Source organism: Guillardia theta (assembly GCF_000315625.1).
Source record: "Guillardia theta CCMP2712 unplaced genomic scaffold GUITHscaffold_203, whole genome shotgun sequence".
Taxonomy (NCBI): domain Eukaryota; class Cryptophyceae; order Pyrenomonadales; family Geminigeraceae; genus Guillardia; species Guillardia theta.
The window spans coordinates 51884-72490 of record NW_005434473.1 but is presented as its reverse complement, the minus strand read 5'-3'; the positions used below and the strand labels follow the sequence as shown (position 1 = coordinate 72490).

Genomic DNA, 20607 nt, shown 5'->3' with positions numbered 1-20607 from the left:
CTTTTCCTACTCCCATGTCCCTTTTCCTACTACCATTTCTTCTCATCACCTTATTCCATTTTTGCCCAAGTTTTGGTTTTTGCAGCCTTGACATCGTTCTCGTTGCAGCTGCAGCCTCGTGAGCAGCAGTCGATTCTTGGACCTGTTCTCTCCCGCGGAATAGAGGTTACCTTATCTCATGTCCTCCTCCTCCTCCTCCTCCTCCTCCTCGTCCTCCTCCTCCTCCTGCTCCTCCTTCCCTGCCTTCCCTGCCTCTCCAGCCTACTACTCCTGCTCCTGCTGCTCCTGCTGCTCCTGCTCCTGCTCCTGCTCCTGCTCCTCCTTCCCTGCCTTCCCTGCCTCTCCAGCCTACTACTCCTGCTCCTGCTCCTGTTTCGGCTCCTGCTCCTGCTCGTCTCCATGCGTTTTCTTGCCCTTGTCCTCGTCCTGGTCTTCCTGCTGCTGCTCTCTTCCTCCTCCACGCGTGCACAGACTCAGTGATCATGTGACTTTCAAAGGTGAAGAAAACAAGCAGCTTCCCATCATCATCATCATCATCATCATCCAAGGATCACAGACTTGGCCAGACAAGTCAGGAAACAAATGCATCAGTCAAGATGAATGTTTCTGTCTTGTCAAGGGAACAGCCCGCAGACAGCAGGAAAGGTCAACATGGCGCAGAACAGAAAGAGTCTTTTGATGCTCCGCAAGTTGTTTTTCGTTCCGACTCCCCGGCTCATGTCCAGAGTTCTGGTAACCCGGCAAAGTCGCGAGGAGAAATACCAGGTTTGCTTGACTTGAAACCCTTGACATGATGGAGATGATGATGATGATGATGATGATGATGATGATGATGATGATGGAGATGATGGTGGAGATGATGATGGTGGAGATGATCATGACGATGATGGAGATGATGATGACGAGATTATGTATGTTACCCTAGTATATGAGTGTTTGATGTGTGTGTTGGTCCAGCTTGCTTGTCATGCATATATGCTGATGTTTCAACCTCTGAGATCGATCGCGCAGACAGCGAGAGAGAGTGGCTGGAAAACTTCCTCAGCTCAGAAGAAGGTGACTTGCTACTTGTGTCTGATCTACATGCTGATTTTCACTACCAGGGAAAGTTTGGCTTGACACTGACGAAGGAAGAAGGTGGAGAATGTCGGCCGAGGTTGTTTGTCTTGCTGTATCATTCACAATCTCTTACATCTTCACATGTTACAGGGAGTTCAATTCTTCAAAGGATAGATGTAAACTTCTGATCACTCCTTCGTCCTTGTCACATATTACATTCCTTTTTGTTAGATATCGCAACTGTCTCTTCTGCACTGCTGCAGTATTGACGAGCTCATTGCTGATTGTTAGATGAAAACACGTTTGTTTGAAGCATTTCAAATGAAGCAAACAATCAAGAACATTTTTGAATTTTCCATATGTTGATTTCTTGTCTTTTCTTCTTCTTGGTCCTGTCCTGCCTACTTCTCGTCAAACCGTTTCTCTCTGTTAATCTTTTCCTTGGCTTCCCTCATCTGCTCCACTTCCATCGACCTCCCTCTGACCTCCTCGCCTCTCCCCTCGCCTCCTGTCCTGTCCTGTCCTGTCCTGTCCTGTCCTGTCCTGTCCTGTCCTGTCCTGTCCTGCCCTGCCCTCCAGTCCAGTCCAGTCCTCTCCTCTCCTCTCCTCTCCTCTGCTGCTCCTCTCTCCTCTTTTCCTTCCCTCCCTTGCTCGACCCTCCTTTCGGGATCCCACGAGGCGTCTATTAGTAGAACGACATGTTGATATATTTTACTCACATACCTTATTCAGTACAACAATGATCAATTTTTGTTTCTGTACCCCTGATAATCTCCATACTTTGAGGGGTAGGTAGTTATTCGTTCTCACCGGCCGCATCTCCCACGTGGTATCGACGGAATGGACTTCAAGGGAGGAGGAGGAGCGATGGTATGGACATGAAAATGCTGCGATGAGAGCACGTTGAGGAAGGAGGAGGAGAAGGAGCGACAAGTCTGACCATGTTCGACCAGCTGTATCCATGCAGCGCTGGCGCTGCTCAGAGGCGCTCGCTCGCCATGCTTTGAAGAGTTGAGACGGCAGCATTATCAGCAGGCTCTACGAGTGCTAGCCATGCCTTCCCGTCAGCGTATTGGAGGCAGCATCGCAGGATTCTTCTTCCTCCTGACAGTCTGCAATGTTGAGATCTGTAGATCCAACGCATGCCCACATGCGGCGACCCTCTCTTCAAGAGCCATGTCCCCCAGGGCAGTCACGACAGCGTCTGCTTTCCTAAGACTGCACGGCCTCCGTGGCGGTCATGCGAGCATGGACGAGGATTCAGAGACGGTGAGAAGTGTTTGCAGTGATATCTGTCTTCATGAGCCATGTCAAAATGTGTTTGCAGTGATATCTGTCTTCATGAGCGATGCCAGACAGTGTTTGCAATGTTTGCTGTCTTCACCAACGATGTCCAACCATGTTGATGTACAAGGCGGCGTTTTCTGAGATCTGACGGTTGGCAGGAGGAGGAGAGGTTGACGAAACAGGAGAGGAGGAAGCGGGTGCGAGAGAGGAAACGGCTGGCGGCAGACGCCAAGTATGCTGACAGGCAGCGGGCAAGAGCAGAAGAAATTCTGGAGCAGGAGCGGCCGCAGGTAGCAACGGGGGGGATAAGGTACACGCAGACGTCGAGAGATCACAAGAGCAACCTGGCGGAGAGAGGAAAGTTGGAGAGCGTCGAGGAGATGTGGATGAGGGAGGTGGAGATAGCTTCGAAGACAGGAGCGATCATGCCGACGTTCGAAGACGTTGCCAGGAGAAGAGAAGAGATGAAGAGGAAAATGTTCAGCTTTCACGTGTCGAACAGCGAGGAAGGTTCGGAAGGAGCGTCCAGGGAGGAGGAGGAGGAGGAGGAGGAGAGGACAGCGGGAGGTTGGACATCGCTCAACGCCGTGAGCAAGGCAAGGTCGACTTCGAAGCTATCGAGCTCTTCCTCAGAAGAAGACTCGGAGTTTGAGAGGAAGAAGCAGGACGCAGGAACGCCAACTGATAAGGAGAATGCGTTGAGAAGAAAGTTGGAGAAGAAGCTAAAGGACGGGCAGGAGCTATTTCTCAAGGGCATGTACAAACAATCTGAGATTGATTCCTTGAAGAAGCACGTGGAAGGAAAGCTGCGGGAGCTGGACGGAGCTGCTGAAGCGAGGAAGGAGAGAGTTCAGAGGAGGAAGAGGGAGGAAAAGGTGAAGGAGAAGCTGAAAGCTCTCAAGGTGTCGAGCGCGGACTTCAAGTCCCTGGAAGATGCGGAGGATTATCTTGAGAACGTGAAGGTGGATGATTTTGATTGGGAAGCGATGCGGGATGCGGTAGAAGACGAAGAGATGGAGGAGGAGGAGAGGGGCAAGAAGGAAAAGAAGAAACAAAAGGGCAAGAAGGAAAAGAAGAAACAAAAGGGCAAGAAGGAAAAGAAGGACAAGGAAGAAAACAAGGAAAACAAGGAAAACAAGGAAAACAAGGAAAACAAGGAAAACAAGGAAAACAAGGTCAAGAAAGAAAACAAGGAAAACAAGGAAAACAAGGTCAAGAAAGAAAAGAAGGACATGAAGGAGAGGGAGAAGGAGAGGGAGGGAATGAAAGACAAAGGGACCAAAGAGGAAATAGAACGGAAGAAGAGGAAGCAAAAGGAGGAGGAGGAGGAGGAGGAGGAGGAGGAGGAGGAGGCGCGGAGGATGAAAAAGTTGGAGGATGAGTTTGTCGACGACAACTTGAGAGACCGAGAAAAGAAACTCGAAGGAAGAAACAAGGGGGTCAAGGACGAGGGTTTGAAGGGGAGCAAACATGGTTCAAAGAGACATGGCGAGGTCGATGAATTGTTTGATGATAAAGTCATGGCAAGCAAACCTAATACAAGGTTGAAGAAAGTGGCAAAGAGAACAAAGGAGAAAGATAACAAGCCTTTCAAGATGGATGGTATGGACGTGGGGAAGGAGGAGAAGGAGGAGGAGGAGGGAGTTATGAGAGACGAAGTTGACCCCAAGAAACGTGAGGAGGAGATTCTGGCCAAGGTAAGAAGAGCGACGAAGGCGATCAGGACAGGTCAAGACATGGCGGACGTCAGCGACAGTGAAGATGAAGAGGAAACGAGAAACACACAAGGAAAGAAGGACGGGAAAGAGAAGCGAGTCGACGCTGCAAGTCAGATGTCGAACCGGCCGACGAAACCGTTACCGTCCATGAAAGTGCTGGAGGCAGCGTGGAAAGCCTCGAACAGGAAAAAGACTCAGGAGAAGGGGATAGAATACACCGATGAACACTTCAAGAAGGGTGTGTCGTTGGAGGAGATGATTCGGAAGAAACAGGAGGAATCTATGTCAATATCCTCATCTTCAGAGGAAGACGACTCGGACTCAGATGAAGATGATGATGATGTGGAAGAGGATGAGGATGAGGTGTTTTGGATCAAGAGGAAGGGAGGGATGGACCTGCGATCGTCCTTGAACTACATGCAGCAGAACGTGAACAGCAGGAAGAAATTTGCAACTTGTGTTGAGACAATACTGCTGTATGCTACCAACATCGTCAACAACCGCCAAGACGAGAAAGTTCGCGTGATCAGACGTGGCAACGCAATGTTCCAATCCCGCGTCGCAAGTTGCAAGGGAGGGCTGAGGTGTATGTATGCCATAGGGTTCAGACTAGCAAAACTTCCGTCGGCACAGTCTACCTCACTGCCAAAATTGGTTGGAAAACAACAACCTTCGTCGTCTCTCGACGATCAATACCTGTTCATGCCTTCGATTCCTGTGGAGATGTCACAGTTGCGAACGACGCTGGAGCAGGTGTTTCTGAAGCACTCTTTTGGCAAGGGATTTTCCATTATAAGTCTGCGGGAGAATGAAGCATTCAATGTGAGTTTTCAATTTGTAGATTGTTGTGGATGTTTTCAGCTCTCCTGTTTTCAGTTCTCATGCTTGAAAGATGATTGGACGAGATGTTGAAATTTGAAATCTTTCTTGTTGCGGGAATGTTTTCTTTTGTTGCGATCAGTTCTCAACAAATACAATGAGAGGCAGAAAACCTTTTACATGATGGACGGAAACGTTTTGTGATGATCAAGGAGTAACATCTGACAAAAATGTCTTGCAGGTCTGTAAGAACAACAAGACTGAGAATGTGGTTTTCTTCGAAGGGCTTCGAGCTATCGAGATGTCGAAATTCACGCCATCTGCATTGTTGGCGGTGATTGAGTGTCTTTGGAGACTTTGTGAAGTCCTACACCAGAATCATGATCTTGAAATTGCTGCTTCTGCTGCTGCTTCTGCTGCTGCTGCTGCTGCTGCTGCTGCTCCTCCTCCTCCTCCTCCTCCTCCTCCTCCTCCTCCTCCTCCTCCTCCTTCTCCTCCTCCTCCTCCTTCTCCTCCTCCTCCTCCTCCTCCCTGATCTCCATCATCTTCCTGCTGATGGCGCTGGTGGTGGTAGGGCTGCTGCTGCTGCTCCGCTTGTTGTTCGTGTGTTTGTTCGACTTGTCTGACTTTTCTCCCTATTAGAATGCAATCGAGGACTCACGAGATACTTTCCTTGCCCAAGACATCCATGAGGATCAGTTCGTTGAGCCGTATTCATCGTATGTCAACAGCACCAGCAGCTTCAAGAGGGATCGCGCAAACGCGCTTGCGAGTTACATCAAAGAGCTGTGTCCTAATTGGAAGGTTCAACTTTGTCAGAAGTAAGAAAGATAATGTGGAATGGGGAATGGATGATGGAGATGATGAAGATGATGGAGATGATGATGATGATGATGATGATGATGATGATGATGAGGACGATGATGGAGATGATGGTGATGATGACGATGGAGACGATGATGATGATGATGATGATGATGATGATGATGATGATGTTGATGATGGAGATGATGATGATAGATGATAGAGCATGTGACCTCACCTTACCTTCTCTTCCCACATTTTCTAACACCCATCCCAGAGACTCCAACGCACTTCTCCCGGATCTCTACAACTGCGGCATTGGTGTTGAGCTGGACATAGATCGCCCAGATGTTGTTCATCCTGACAGGAGGATCGTTCTCATCAAACAATCTTTGACAAAAGGCCCAGGCATGTACACTCTTGCACTGATTGAGCTGTACAAGTGTATTGCGGAACATGTTCTTATTGGACATGAGATGGGTTGTTGAGGAGTTCTTGTATCTCTGATGAGAAGATCGTTTGTTTGCTCCACAACCATGCAAGCATCTCACTTTTCCATCTTGACAGCGGACATCTGCGGGTTGAAAGAGCAAGATTACATCATCTCTGTTGACGGAAAGTCTTTGAAGAAGGTTTGTGATGATGATTCGAACATTGTGAACTTGCAATGAGATGAGATTACAAGGTGATAGCTTCGGGTCCGATCAAAGATCGCATTGCCGACGTTGCAAACATGATATGTGGAGAAGCTGGAACGAATGTGACCCTGACAATTGTCAGACCCCCGTTGAGTTTAAGTAAGTGCTATGATGATGACGATGGAGATGATAGACATGATTGTGGAAGACGACGAGGAGAAGGACGAGGACGAGGAGGACGATGGAGGGAGGAGGAGGAGGAGGAGACGAGGAGGAGAGGAGGAGCGCGCGGAGGGGCAGGAGGAGGAGATGACGATGATGAATAACAACATGGAAGAGGACGATGGTGCTGGTGAAGATGATGACAATTTCGCAGTGTTACTCGACAAGCTCTACAAGAAAGAAAGACCAGATCTGATCCCTGAAATCACATCCTTCAACATCAGTATCACGCGAGGGCAAAGATACATCTCCAACCGCGCTGCCCCAGTCCTCCTCATCCTCTGTATCTCTACAGAGCGCTGCAAGATCATCTCAGACGCCATCTCCGAGTTTGACGGCGAGTGCCCCGTTGCCAGGCTCTTCCTTCTCAAGCCTCAGATGCTTCAACATCGCCTCCAGAGGTCTTTGATCGACTCAAGGATCTTCGTGGGTGAGTTGATGTTGCGTCCTGCTGCTGCTGCTGCTGCTGCTGCTGCTGCTGCTGCTGCTGCTGCTGCTGCTGCTGCTGCTGCTGCTGCTGCTGCTGCTGCTCCTCCTCCTCCTCCTCCTCCTCCTCCTCCTCGTTTCCACCACCACCTCCTCCCCTTCTTCCTTCTCCTGCTTTTCCATTTCCTCTTCCTCCTTGTTTGGTATTACCAAAGATTATGCTCACGTGTTCGAACACCCTTCCGCCCCTCCTCCCTGTCCTGTCCTGTCATGTCCTGTCCTGTCCTGTCCTGTCCTGTCCTGTCCTGTCCTGTCCTGCCCTGCCCTGCCCTGTCCTGTGTTCCCTCTCCTCTCGTTCCTTCACTCTCTGTCCTCAGGTACTCCAGGAAAGTTTTGTCGTCTCGCTGAGATGGGAGCCTTCGACCTGCACAACCTCAAGGTAGAGCTACTCCTCCTCCTCCTCCTCCTCCTCCTCCTCCTCCTCCTCCTCCTCCTCCTCCTCCTCCTCCTCCTCTATCCTTCCCTCCATCGTCTTCGCAATCATCATCGTCATCTCATCCGACTCACTTGCTCCTCCCTCCTCTTCTCCTCTCCTTCACTTCTCCTCTCCTTCACTTCTCTTCTTCTTACTCTCCTCCCAGTACGTCCTGGTCGACATGTGGGTAGACAGCAAGGCCAGGAGTCTGACGAGCATGGCTGAAACTCGATCCGACCTCTTCAAGTTGTACTTTGGTCACCAACACTTCAATATGCATCGGTCAGAACGTTGACATGAGCTTTCCAGGAAGATTGAAATCAGTCACCTCCTCTGGGAACGTCAAGGTTGGTTTCTTCTGATGTAAGAAATTTCATGATTTTCACTTGTACACTCTGCTGAGTTGTACATGTGCTCAAGGTCTCTTTGAAATCAGCACGTCACAACACAACACGTTTTTCTCTCGTTTCATCATAAAGAACAAAATCTCTTCCCTCCTCTCTCTCTCTCCCGCCGTCCTTAGTCTCATACTTTTTCTGTTGAGCGCAGATTTCTACCTATCTTGTTACTTAAACTTGCTTCGAGCAGCGCAACTTCGAAACAATCATTGTGAAAACTCTTAAAGATTTTCCCAATCACATTCAAGAGTTGCCAACAGGAGCAGTTTCTCCCGACGAGTTGACCTGATACATCTTGTCATCTCGAATTCACAACAACAGAACATGCATGTCATGTCATGACGTGTGAATGTATCTAGACAATATACATCACGTCATGCACACACAGGGCAATTGATAACATATTGCCCAACATACAGAAAAATAAGTATCATGCGTCAAAGAAACATTCACACCATGTGAAACATCTTATGTATTGGGTTTCTTGTTGCATTTGTTGAGAAGTTGGCATGAATACACATAAAACAATAAAAATGGCAAAAAAACTCATACTCCTCAACCATGGTCAAAAACAAGACAACACGCATCAAAACAACTCGTCATGCACTGCGGTCAGGACAACATGAAATCAAGGACAGTCAAAGTCAGTTTTATCCCGACAAGCAACAACTCAATCATCACTTGCACAGACCTTGATCTGCAAGAGCGACTCTACTGAACATCTGCAAATAGGGCACTGAAAAGGCAAAACTCGTCAGTTCTCCACCGTCGGAGAGTTTCAAGGCTGTGAAAGTTGAAATCGAGGACAAAGCAAGATCGCCACCTTGTTGGTCTGGTATCTCAAAACTTTCGCGCAATCGCTGCAGGTGAAGTTGCGTCAGAAAGCAGTTCGAAGTGAACAACGCAACAGCAAGTAACAACACATCAGCGGAATGATCGCGCGATCTTGATCAACACGTCAAGAAACATTCAGGTTGACATCAAACATCATGGGACAATCTGCCGTGGACGAGAGAGGATGACTCGCTTGCGCCGCAAGGAGTTGACAACATGACACGTGACTTGCAACGGCCAGCGGTCAAACTTTACCTGCACATGCACATGTGTCTGCAAGGCAAGACTGTAGTGTCCTTTGGCGCCGACATGCAAATAACACACTCCTTGGAGTTCTCAGCGTCGTTCTGTAGCGCATCATGCTATCAGTTGACATGCAAAGGTGAGGTAGAAACAGTAATGGAGAAAGCAGAGGATGAAGCGTATGATGTGATTGGATTCAGGTTTTGAAGCTAAGTGTGACTGCGAGACAGATCGCAAGACAGTGGAAGATGAAGAGAAGTTTGAAGCGACAAGTAGCTCAAGAGGAGTTGAAGATCAAGATGAAGAAACGAGAATTCTCAAGACAAGCCAAGCCGAAGAAACAAGGAATTGCTCGAATCTACGATGCAAGAAGTGGGAGCTTGATGGAACGAGGCAGCCAGAACAAACATCACAAGTCACCTGTTCAATGCCGTAGATTTCCTGTAGCTCATAAGCGTTGCCCTTGACCTATCACAACCCATCATCTCACTCATCCATCACTCAAACAACTTGTCCACACTTGAATCTTCTGCTTGATAACGGCTACCGAAAGAGACCCATCGGCGTTCGACTGAGCCAGAATCAGAGTCAACAAGATTCCTGTCTCTCTCCTACCTTGAATGTTGCAAACGTGCTCTGTGATTGCACACGGTGCGCGTTCTCATCGCAAGTTTGCAACATGATGACAATGGGGAAATGCTGGTGCAAGAACAAGTTCAACCCTTCATACTCCACATTACACGCATCAAGTACCTGCGATCCATGATGATAGTACATTTGTCCACGGTTCTGAACTAACGAGACATTGAACCCCTGAAAGGATGGGTAGGAATTGGAGGAGAGAGGAACAGCCAAGATCAGCAACAACATCACAACTTCGCATCCCTCTAATCGAACCTCGTTCTCAGGCTGAGTGAAGTGTTGCCCGAGGGCAGCTTTGAACTTGACGGTCTTTGGCTGAATCTGCCGCCGTGTGAGTTTGAGCTTGCAAGGTCAGAGGGCAGGACAAGGTTCCACTCACTTCGTAGGAAGTTTCAAACTTGATGGTGTTGTTAGCGCTGTCGACCTGTTCCTCTGCAAGGAACCTGATCGCAAAGAGCATTCAGTCGCAGATACTCCTCAATGGGGCCCTTCTCACCAGATGGAAACTGTGCAGTCTGCAGCAGCATCAAAGAGGAATTCCAGGCAGTAGGTGTTGGGCGAGTTGGCACACTGCAGATGGGATCAGGTCCATGATGGTTCGCTTGCCCTTAGGAGCTTGACCTTGTTCAGCTTCAGCGTCTGCTTTTTGAGGTTTACATCGTTGCGAATGGTTTCCGTGAGTTGTAGTTGAGGAGCAGGTGGGACCTGCCGTGTGCTTGTGACCCAACGGCGTCAGCACCATGCATAGTTCCTCACTTGTCTTTGAGAATTCGGCACAAAAAGGCTTCCATCAGGCCTCGGAGCAAAAAGTCCTTTGAGAGCAAGTGAATTCCCATATTCCTGTAGATCCAACCCTCCTCCTCTTGTTCCTCCACAAGCACCACCAACTCCTCCTCCACCTCCTCCTGTACCTGTGCTGCCTCCAGCAAACCTCGTCCCCCCGTACCTTCAACCTCTGAGTCAGCGAAGCAAACAACAAGTCCTCAACGACTTACCCCATCTGACTGGGATTGCCTGCCATGCCTGCCCACCAAACAGCGATCAGTGTACCTTCCCTCTTACCATCCTCAGCATGCTCTCTACACCAACCTACCTGTATCACCAGCACCCTGTCCACCCTGGTTGCCTCCCCCTTCACCAGGCCTGCGCGCAGGGAGTCAGGAGAAAGCGTCCTCCTCTAACTCGAGTGGGTCAGCACATCCATACAACCTGCTAGAGTTTGTTCCCATAGTTGGTTTCAGCTATTACAAGGCAAGGAGGATCGGACGGTCTGTACAGAACCAGGGGTGAGCCAGAGCAAATCTCAGCAGAATGTGTGGCAGTGGAATCGGAATACATAGAACAAAAATGGTGAATTAAAAGAGATACACACTCGAGAGCCGTGTCAATGGCGGGTACATCAAGCATTAAATCGACACATGAACAATATGCATGATTATCGAGCGTTCCGCTGGCAGTTTTTCTCAATACACAAAACTACAAAGCAATCGTGTCGTTGTATCCTATTTACGGTGGAGAACACTTCTGAGAGTACTATCTGCTCGCGCGCTGCCTTTCAGAGACGAGAACATGTTGTTTGACAGAGACATGGTAAGTTTCCAACACACTATCCTTGAGGCTCTATGAACCAGGATGAAAGACAGGAGATCAATAGGAACAAGGGAAATTTATCTAGCTTCACATCAAATACAATGCGTGTGTGTGTTTCTGTGACGTTCGTCACTGTGAACATGGCAAAAATGACACAAGATAAGAACGTACACAATAGAAATATGAACAAATGCCTTGTTGCAAGGCGGCAGGAAAGTGAGTGCATATATCACAAGAACATCAGTGTATGAGTTCACGATGGCGGGGAAGCAGTGGAGCATGGAGCATTGATCAACAGCACAAGAGCAGGAGACAGGAGCAGAGAATGGATGGAAGCGTCATGAGCATGGCGATGATGATTCGACATTCTTCATGGTTCAAGCCCCCCTCCCCTCCTCGTCCTCTCTGTATTGCCGCAGCCGCTGGCATAGCAGGAGATAGCGCTGGGGATATGTGGAGGGGTGGGGGTGTGAAGGGGACGGTACCTTATAGGCAAACGGTGGGGTAGTCGAGGAGGAAACGTGGGGTGGTATCCAGAAACAGGGGGTTGTCGGGAGATGTGAGGGACAAGTTTACTGGGGAGCGAAGGACCCCTCGGGGTAAAAAGAAGGAGATACGAGAACAAGGATAAACTGGGGGTGGGGTACCTTAATTCCATGGAACAACGCTACAAAATGTGAATTTTAGACAGGGGTGGGGGTCATTGGTATCAACGGTGACCTGGGGGTAATTGGGGATTGTTGAATTTCGAAAATAATTTCACGAAATCAGGAAAATATTGGGGGAGCGAGGCCCAACTGGAAACTCTTTTCAAATTGTTTTTGGTAATTTCAAAGTTTCTGAGACAATTGATCATAAAATATTCAAAGATGGCTGAGGCGTGTTCCCTGTTGTCGTTACACCCCTACCCCTACCCACCCATCCTAGCGACTACGTAATTTTGACCAGTACCCCCATTCCCTCCCACCCCTACCGTAATTTGACACATAGAGCTTATTTTGTAGCAAGTACCCCTTATATTCCCAGGGAGGACTTCGCATTACCCTACTTTTACCATGTAAAAGAGGGGGTAATCATCAGATTTAGGGTCTGGGGTACTCGATCTTATGCATCCTACCCTACTTTTCCATATTCAAACTACCCCTACATTCCTGAGAACCCCTGTATTTGATCCACCCTACCCATTTCTTCAAGACCCCTACCCCTCCCGTTTTCCTCCAATTGGCCGCCATGCTCTCGTTCTCCTTACGTCCGCCGCTCGTCCGGTGATCCGATACCCTTGCTCCTCTCCTCTCCTCTCCTCTCCTCTCCTCTCCTCCTCCTCAGCATTCATCATCTCCATCTCTTTGTCCCCTTCCTTGTCCTCGATCTCCTCGAACCTTGGGCCCTGAAGCTTGAACCCTTCCTACTTCGTGCACAGCCCTTGTGCTTTCGAACTTATTTACCTCACTGTTGGTGACATTAGCAAACCTTCCTTTCTCGCTTTCATGCTTCTTGTTGACTATACCCACCAAGAAACTAGTGCAACTTCGAACGCCCCCTCCTCAATCCCTCCCTGCTTCATTCAGCCCCCATCCCGCTCATGCATTCCTCGTGATCGCAACTCTGGCACGGAGGGGCGCTCGTGCATTCATTCATCCTGCATTGTCCTCGACTCTGGCGTCTCATTGTTCTCCTGCATGCATCGACTGACGTGCATGGTATCAGAGTTCCTAGGGGACCCTTCTCCATCTGGGACCTGTTCTGGATTGTTCCTTGTACATTCCACCTGCTCATGGTCCTTTCAAGGTTGGTATCGTGGACCGTCTGTGTACCGTCCTGGCAGGATGCGGAGTAGCCTGAAAATCTCCTGTAGGCCCTGGGCGGTGGATTTGGCAAAGCAGCAAGGGTTCGGACTCGACTGGAACATGGCGCGTCTTGGTATAGCGTACGGGTTTGTTGTGCAGGTACGATGAGACTGGATTGAAGAGAAGACCATTGAAGCTTGCTTTTCCTCTCTCAGTTTGTCAACGTTGGGCTCTGGGGAGGAGATGCATTCAATCCCGTCGGCCTTGCCTTGAACACAGGTTTTCCTCATCTCCCCAAATCCAAGTAATGCCTCTGACCCTGATCCATAGGGATGGGTTCAAAGCGATGGACGAAGCTGATCGTCATGTTGATGGTGCGGGAGTTGCTTTTTTCTGTGAAGCTCCCCATCGCTCAGGCTGATCTTGACAGGGAGCGCCGCTGCTCGCATACGCCTTGAAGGAAGTACAGGGCAAGGATTGGGTGGAAAAGAACATCATTCCCGCCCTTGGTGCCCCCAAGGTGACAAGAACGGCAACTACGACCCTGAGAGCACTGAGAGCTTGATGACAGGTCTGCGGGTATGGTGACACGGCCAACTCCTGCAAGATGTCACTGTGCGGCTTCTACGACGCCATCCAGGGTGGAGCGTGGACCCTGTTGTGCGCTGAACTGACGGAACGGGTTCAGGGACGTGCGATACCGGCAAGTCGAAGGGCTGCTGCATCGATCCTGTCCACCTTGTCTACGACGAGGTGATAACGGGACAGTGTGCCCGGCGTCTTCTCACCTCGCTGACCAGGCCCGCCACTTCTTCCTTCTCAGCTACCTCATGAGGGTCTTCAACCCCATCATGGTACTAGTTCTCACCTGTCCAGCTCTCTCCGGGCTGACTAGTCGGCTGTAGGGCTTCACTGTGCCGTTCTGGGCTGCTTTCATTCAGGCTTCCATCCGCCTCCTGCCGTCTGCCATGACTGGAGTTGTGTAAGGACACCAACGCTGCTCCTGTGGTCCAGCTAACGAGCACCAGGTGTAATCCCAACCCAGCCTTCCTCCGTTCCATCCTTACAGGTTGAGTGCTGCCCTTGAACTGGATGCTCGTTTCGTTCTCCATGACTCCTCCTGCTCCAACAGGGGACTGGAGCATCCTCCACCTCGTAGTGCTGGGAACCTTCGGAGGGCAGGTAGGAGCAAGGAGGAGGAGGAGGAGGAGGAGGAGGAGGAGGAGGAGGATTTCTTTGTTGTCTCCCTTTGACACCTTGCTAGCTCGCTGCCCTCTTGGCTGGAACCGCCACCAGTCAACTGATCTCGCTGGTGATACCCACGACCAACTTTCTCCTCTCGCCTTCTTCGACTGAGTTCACTTCTGACTGCCTGATTTGAACAGGTCCGTGGAGGCAGCAGCGACAAGGCGGTTCAGGGCAAGTCACGATCACAAGGGTCGGGCAAGAAGTCGTCAGGCGCTGGCGCCTCGCAGACGAAGCCCAAGAAGAGCAAGAAAGCAGATTAGACCGCTCACCTACTGCGGCCTCAGTTGAAGCTTCCGAAGTTCGGCAACAGTTTCACGAGTTACTGGCTCATACTATCATAGTATGATTGCAAAGGGGCCGACCTGGCTGTTTCAGAAGTTCTGAGTATGGTGGTAGAGCGATCATGATACTGCCGGCGGGGCTACCGTACTACTATGTTGAAGCCTGTCCCATAACTTGTGAGGGCCGGGTTGGCCCCGCCGCCAGCCCGCCAGGGCCGCGCCGCGGACTGACTTGACTGACTCCCGGCGGGGCTGGGGGCCCGGGCCGCGCAGTGACTGCGGCAGCCTGGCAGCCACCTGGCGCATAATCATGCCTATTAGAAAAAAAGTTGTGCATTGAATGAACGTAAATGAGATGTCAGTCAATGTGAGTCACTTTCAAACTGTGTAGGCCGACTGTTGCCCGGCGGACGCTGCCAGCCCGGCCCGGCACTGCGGCATGACTGTGCCGCGCCAGTGAGAACTCTTCTTCCACTGAGTCTGTGAGTTAAAAATCAGTACTGTACGAGGACAATCAGGAGAGTCGAGGAGGCTTGACTCTGACACTGTCGCACAGGCCAACCGGCGAGAAGAGAAAAGACAGCGAGAACCAAACCCAATCCTGCCAACTGCTGTCCCGGCCCCAAACGTAACTGATACCTTCACCTACCTGCGATGATCGCACCGAAGGTGACAGGGAGGCCTTGAGCTGACGAAAGATCCTGGACCGGATGCGTTTGCAAGTCGGATCACCTGAGACGTCTTGTCTGTGAGTACTCAGTCAGTAAGAGGGCCCGTCTCGGAGACATGATTTTCCGTCGCCCACTGGCCCAAGTGACAGACTCGCCGGGTGACCTGCCGCACTGCAACTCGACGGTAGCCGCTGAGCCCAAGGACATTCTGTCCAGTGTCCATACGACCTGGTCCTAGTTATCTTGACCGTAGGTCATAGGACCTGATCATACTTGAGTCAAATTCCAGTTGGGACCGGTACAAAGAGTCCTGTCTACGGCCTGGGGTCCTACTGATTCCTAGGAGTGGTCCTAGCATTTATGGGAGGGGCCTATGTGCTAGGACCACCTACAAGGCCTTATATAAGGGACTTGCGATCTTGATTGCAGAGTGAAGGAGCAAGGAGGTGGGGTAGTATATGTCTGGGTGATGGGGGGTCATGAGATGTTGAAGGAAGGGTGGATGCAGCATTACATCTAAAGGTACGGGTGTATTCAACAGATTTTTCAAGTAAACAGTAGGGTATACTTTGACAATACAAGGATAGGACTACTGGGGTGGTATTGGGTGGGGGTGGAATAGTCACTGAAAGACTAATGGGGGGTAGGGGTCATTGACACAAGGCAGAAGCATGAAGGGAGTAGATGGAAGAAACGAGCAACGAAGGGAGGAGGAGAAGGTGGAGGAAGGAGACGAGCCTGGGAAGATGGTGCCAGGAGGAAGGAGGACATGGAGCGACTAGATGTCCGATAGGAAGAGTTGAGCAGGGAGGGGATGAGAAGAAGAGAGAGAGGGTTGAGTGCGTTGCACGTGGATCATTGCTGCAGAGCAAAGTAGACTCGGGCACACTAGTTGCAAACTTGGTGCAGCGTGACTGGAGGATAACATGTTGAAACTTAACTACAATACCACGGACACTACCTCTCCTGCTGAGCTCCTCCTGCTCCTCCTGCTCCTGCTCCTCCTGCTCCTCCTGCTCCTGCTCCCCCTTCAGTGTTCTGCTCATGCCCGAATTTTTCTAGTAACCCGCTCTGCGCAGATGTCTTCAGGGGAAATCCAGACGGTGAGCAACGAGGAGATGAAGAACGTGAGCGCGCTGGAGGCAGGAGGGGAGACGACGATGAGCATGGGGAGGCGATCGGTCAAGGAGAGCGCGATCAGGGTAGGGCAGAAGGCTCACTTCGCCTGGTCCGACGTCTCCTTCACCCTCTCCCCCAAGGTGATTGGAGGCTCAGGGAAGGACCCGCGGGTGCTGAAGAACCTGTCGGGGAGTGCGAACCCCGGCGAGGTGATCGCCATCATGGGCGCGAGTGGGAGCGGCAAGACGTCGCTGCTGAACGTGCTCAGCGGCAGGATCATGTCCATGAACGGGCACGTTGTCACCTCCAAGTTCACCGTCAACGGGCATGAGATCAGCGCAGAGGAGATCGGCCCCAACGTGGCCTACGTGACGCAGGAGGACGCGCTCTGCCCTACTGCCACCCCGCGCGAGGCCCTGGAGTTCAGTGCGAGGCTGCGGCTGCCGCCGGAGGTCACCAAGGAAGAACGAGAGACGATGATCGAGGACGTTATCAGCATCCTCCACCTTGACAAGTGCGCCGACACAGTGATCGGAAACGAGCTCATCAAGGGCATCTCGGGAGGAGAGAAGAGGTCTGTGCTTCCTCCTCCTCCTCCTCCTCCTCCTCCTCCTCCTCCTCCTCCTCCTCCTCCTCCTCCTCTTCATATCGTCTCTCATCACTTTTCTATTGTCTCCCCTCCCCTCCGCTACTCCCCTAGTGCTTTCTTCCCCCTCTCCTCCTCTCTTCTGAACTTGCTCCTCCTCCAGGCGCACCAGCATCGGCGTTGAGATCATCACTTCCCCTCCATCCTCTTCCTCGACGAGCCGACGTCCGGCCTCGACTCATACGCTGCCTACAACGTCGTCAACGCTCTCAAGGACCTTGCGGCGCTGGGATGTACTGTCCTCTGTACCATCCACCAGCCTTCATCAGAGGTCTTTCATCTCTTCGACCGCGTCCTCCTGCTCTGCGACGGCAGGACGTTCTACGACGGCTCCGTGCATGACATGGGGTCGTACCTTGCGTCCATCGAGCGTCCCATTCCCCCAGAGACCAACCCGGCTGACCACGTGATGTTCCTCATGCAGACGGAGGAGAAGGAGAAGCTGGTGGCTGTGTGCGAGCAGTACGAGAAGTCGAGGGGGAGAGGGACGTTCACAGCCTGGCCAGCAACACGGAGGACGTAGCGTCTCTCAAGAAGATCCAGCGGCAGCAGGCAGGATGGCTGACCCAGTTCATCGTCCTCGGGAAGAGGGAGGTACAGAGTGTGCTGAGGGACAAGGGTACGCTGGGGCGAGGTACGGTTCTGCCGTCATACTGACCCTCATCTTCTCCCTCATCTTCTACAAGATCGGCAACGGCACTGACATCGCGTCGCACTTCGGAGCTCTGGCCAACCTTGCCATCAGCGGCATGTTCGGGGCCTCCCAGCCAGTGATCCTCCTGTTCCCCTCCGAGCGTCCCCGGTTCGTCCGCGAGTACGCGACGGGAACGTACAGCGCCGTCCCCTACTTCTGGTCGAAGCTGTGCACCGAGATCCCCCTGACCTTCAGCACGTCCATCATCACCTTCCTCATCGCCTACTGGATTGAGGCGTTTCATGGCTCCTTCATCCTCCACGTGATCGCCCACTGGCTAATCGGCGTCGCCGCCTCCTCCACCGCCCTCTTCGCCGGCTGCTGGGCGTCCAACGTTCAGGTAGCCATGCAGGCGGCGCCGGCCATCTTCGTCCCTCAGATCCTCTTTGCGGGCTTCTTCATCAAGATCCAGCAGATCCCCGTATGGATCCGTTGGGCCCAGTATCTGTGCTCCCTCAAGTTCGGCATCAACCTCTTCCTGCTCAACGAGTTCCAGAACGGCTGCAGGGACTTCCAACGCCCAGCATGTGCCCAGCTGCTGGAGTCCAATGACATCAAGCCGGACCTCTGGTGGGCGTACGGGCTGATCCTCGTGGGAATCTTCTTCTTCTTCCGCTTCGCTGCTCTCATCGTCCTCACCAAGAAGGCGAGAGGGTTTGCGCTTGCCTAGAGAGCAGGAGGAGGAGGAGGAGGAGGAATGAGAGAGAAAGTGGGAGGGTGTGTGTGCTTTTGTTTGCTATGATACAATGAAAGAATGTCTTGTTGGAAGAGAGACTACTCTTTCAGTTTGCCCTGAAAACCACGTGACATTTCTTGATTGAGTTCTGCTCAACATGGCAGGAATGGACAGAGACATTATCATTCTGCCGATTATCCTATTCTGTCCGCCTGAATCTTTTCACTTGCATGTTGATGTTTCCCTTCACCTTCCTGCCTCTTGCCGTCTGTGACCAACACTTCTTTCTTACATCTTTTCGTCCCATCGCACCCTCTAACACTTTTCTTTCAACGCCATCACGAGGCAATTTTGATTACAATTTACCAATTCAACAATTCAATACCGGGAAAACTGTGCTGATGGAATGTCAAGAAGAATTTCATTTTGAAACATTCAAGGACAGCAAGGAGAAGCTTTCATGACAAAGAACATCCTCATCCTCATCATCGCCGTCGCCATGTCGCTGCCTGCTTGTGATACCTTGACGTCCCACCCTCACCACCGCAAGGAGAAAGAGATGCTGCCGTCTCCTCATTCACCCCTCCCATCATGGGTCCAGCACTTGCCGGCTCCTCCTCCCTTCTACTCATCCTTCGATGACATGTACCAGACTTTCAGACAGCAAGCATGCAAGATCGTTCTCCGACACCTGGCGGCCTGAGGGATAGAACCACGTCGTCTCCCAATCCTCCGCACTTGCCTTCCTCTTCCTCGGGACTTCTCCTATGCTGACAGAGCCAGCTGACCAGCAATGCTGCGTTACGTTGCTGATAGCAGCAGCGTCAGGAAAGCTGCTCAGCGCTCTTGTGGCGACGCTGGCCGACCCGTTGATAACATCAGCGTAGTGACTTCGCTCCGCCGGCATGTTGGGCGCGTCGACGCCTCCATGCTGATTGTTTGACATCATCAGGTTGCTCTTTTGTATTCTGCTTGCTGTCGACCTCGCGTACGGCCAGTGCTCGATCCCCACTTGCTTGCACGCGTTCTTCAGCGCCGTCAGCGAGATCCCCTGAAAGCACGTGTAAGAGAGGGAGAGCAGCGATGGCAGCAGGGAGGGCGGGGGAGGATCGGAAGGGGGAGGAAGGGGAGGAGAGTAGCTGTCTGTTCAAGGGTTTGGTGGAACAACAATCAACAACAGCATCGTAAGTGCAGGACCTTTACACGCACGTGGAAAGCAGGAGGCAGGCAGAGTATTCGAGTTCATCGTCCTCACACCAACACGCGTGGCAACAGCTATCATGAGACTTACCAGGCTCTCGGCAGCTTCCGCCTGCCGCATGTAGAACATGTTGGTGATGTCGGCCGCTGTGAGCACGATCTCCTCCCTCCTGTTCGAGTCTATCTCTCTCTCGTTCCTCCTCCTGCGAGGAAACACTCGAGCGACTCTCGGCGCGAGCATGGCTTGTGCAGTTTGTGTTTCGCCAGGGTCTGCACGCCCTGTGGCGGAGTAGGCAGAAATCGCAAGGCTAGCACCGTCGCCTGCGCTTTGCTCCCCTCCACCCTGACGGGATGTACACGAATGACACGTATTGGCAGGTTGCTCGGAACAGGAAGCAGAGTCGGTGGGTGGGGCAGTAGATGCTGAGAAGATTTTGGATCAGTGAGAATGCAGTTGATTCACAGCTTGCTCTCGGAAACAGTGAAGGTACGAAGCGGAGGGAGAGGTCACTCGTCAGGAAGGAGGCGGGATGGAGAGGAAAGGAGATATGTTCCGGGAAGTTGCGAAAGCAAAGGGGACGGCGAGCGGATGAAGTCGGAAGGAGGAAGGAGGGGCAAAGGGGTCAGATACAGATCGAAGAAGTCGGGAGAAGAGAAGCTCGCAAGGATCCGGAGGGGAGGCGCAAGGAAGGAGGGGGGTGGAGCAAGAGGACGGGGAGGGAGAGGGGGAGGGAGGAGGGAGGGAGGTAGGAGGAGGAGGAGGAGGGTGGGGTAATGGGAGTGAAGGTGTGAGGGTAGCAGGTGGAGGGAAGAAGGTGGAAACGAGTGCGAGGTGGAAGGGGGTGGGGTAGTATGTCTGCCCGATGGTGGTCAGGGTTTGCAGGGTCGGTTTAGGGGGTGGATTGTTGAGTAATAGGGGGTAGGGGTTTTTTATGACCGGTACTCGTGATTTCTTGCTGGTGTGTTCCGGGAAAGAACGGGTACATTTTCATTTTGTGGGAGGGGTACTATAGGGATGTGGAAGTTGCCTGGAGCAAAAAAGGGGGTGGGGGGTACAGTCCAAAGTCATCGCTGTGGGTGAGGACCTGATCATATCAACTTCAGAGTGAAGAAGGGGGTAGGGGTGATTG

General features: G+C 51.7%; 5 protein-coding genes across 5 annotated transcripts; 3 read left to right on the top strand and 2 right to left on the bottom strand.

The window, feature by feature from the left end:
• Positions 1–2112: 2112 nt before the first annotated feature.
• GUITHDRAFT_148298 (hypothetical protein) lies at positions 2113–7878 on the top strand (the record flags this gene model as incomplete). Its single annotated transcript, XM_005819843.1, has 12 exons — positions 2113–2328; positions 2505–4886; positions 5125–5217; positions 5526–5704; positions 5965–6099; positions 6202–6319; positions 6373–6484; positions 6702–6977; positions 7351–7412; positions 7615–7730; positions 7758–7811; positions 7869–7878. The coding sequence occupies 12 exons, from the start codon at positions 2113–2115 to the stop codon at positions 7876–7878; spliced, it is 3753 nt and encodes a 1250-aa protein (XP_005819900.1).
• Positions 7879–7901: 23 nt separating this feature from the next.
• GUITHDRAFT_98480 (hypothetical protein) lies at positions 7902–11001 on the bottom strand. Its single transcript, XM_005819842.1, has 17 exons — positions 10775–11001; positions 10659–10708; positions 10561–10588; positions 10477–10511; positions 10322–10377; positions 10187–10270; positions 10062–10135; positions 9945–10008; positions 9821–9886; positions 9677–9736; positions 9539–9622; positions 9444–9494; positions 9344–9391; positions 8936–9027; positions 8670–8706; positions 8538–8582; positions 7902–8131 (listed from the first exon to the last, which is right to left on the bottom strand). The coding sequence occupies exons 1-17, from the start codon at positions 10792–10794 to the stop codon at positions 8090–8092; spliced, it is 936 nt and encodes a 311-aa protein (XP_005819899.1). The 5' UTR covers positions 10795–11001; the 3' UTR covers positions 7902–8089.
• Positions 11002–13062: 2061 nt separating this feature from the next.
• On the top strand, positions 13063–14450 carry GUITHDRAFT_120903 (hypothetical protein; the record flags this gene model as incomplete). Its single annotated transcript, XM_005819841.1, has 12 exons — positions 13063–13101; positions 13158–13221; positions 13273–13316; positions 13373–13462; positions 13514–13583; positions 13631–13695; positions 13743–13796; positions 13848–13924; positions 13971–14011; positions 14075–14124; positions 14207–14254; positions 14328–14450. 12 exons carry the CDS (start codon positions 13063–13065, stop codon positions 14448–14450), a joined length of 765 nt encoding a protein of 254 aa, XP_005819898.1.
• A 1858-nt stretch (positions 14451–16308) lies between these two features.
• GUITHDRAFT_158946 (hypothetical protein) lies at positions 16309–18271 on the top strand (the record flags this gene model as incomplete). Its single annotated transcript, XM_005819840.1, has 5 exons — positions 16309–16835; positions 17011–17026; positions 17068–17352; positions 17385–17546; positions 17594–18271. The coding sequence occupies 5 exons, from the start codon at positions 16309–16311 to the stop codon at positions 18269–18271; spliced, it is 1668 nt and encodes a 555-aa protein (XP_005819897.1).
• A 359-nt stretch (positions 18272–18630) lies between these two features.
• GUITHDRAFT_156205 (hypothetical protein) lies at positions 18631–19902 on the bottom strand. Its single transcript, XM_005819839.1, has 2 exons — positions 19569–19902; positions 18631–19328 (listed from the first exon to the last, which is right to left on the bottom strand). The coding sequence occupies exons 1-2, from the start codon at positions 19716–19718 to the stop codon at positions 18906–18908; spliced, it is 573 nt and encodes a 190-aa protein (XP_005819896.1). The 5' UTR covers positions 19719–19902; the 3' UTR covers positions 18631–18905.
• Between the last annotated feature and the right edge of the window lie 705 nt (positions 19903–20607).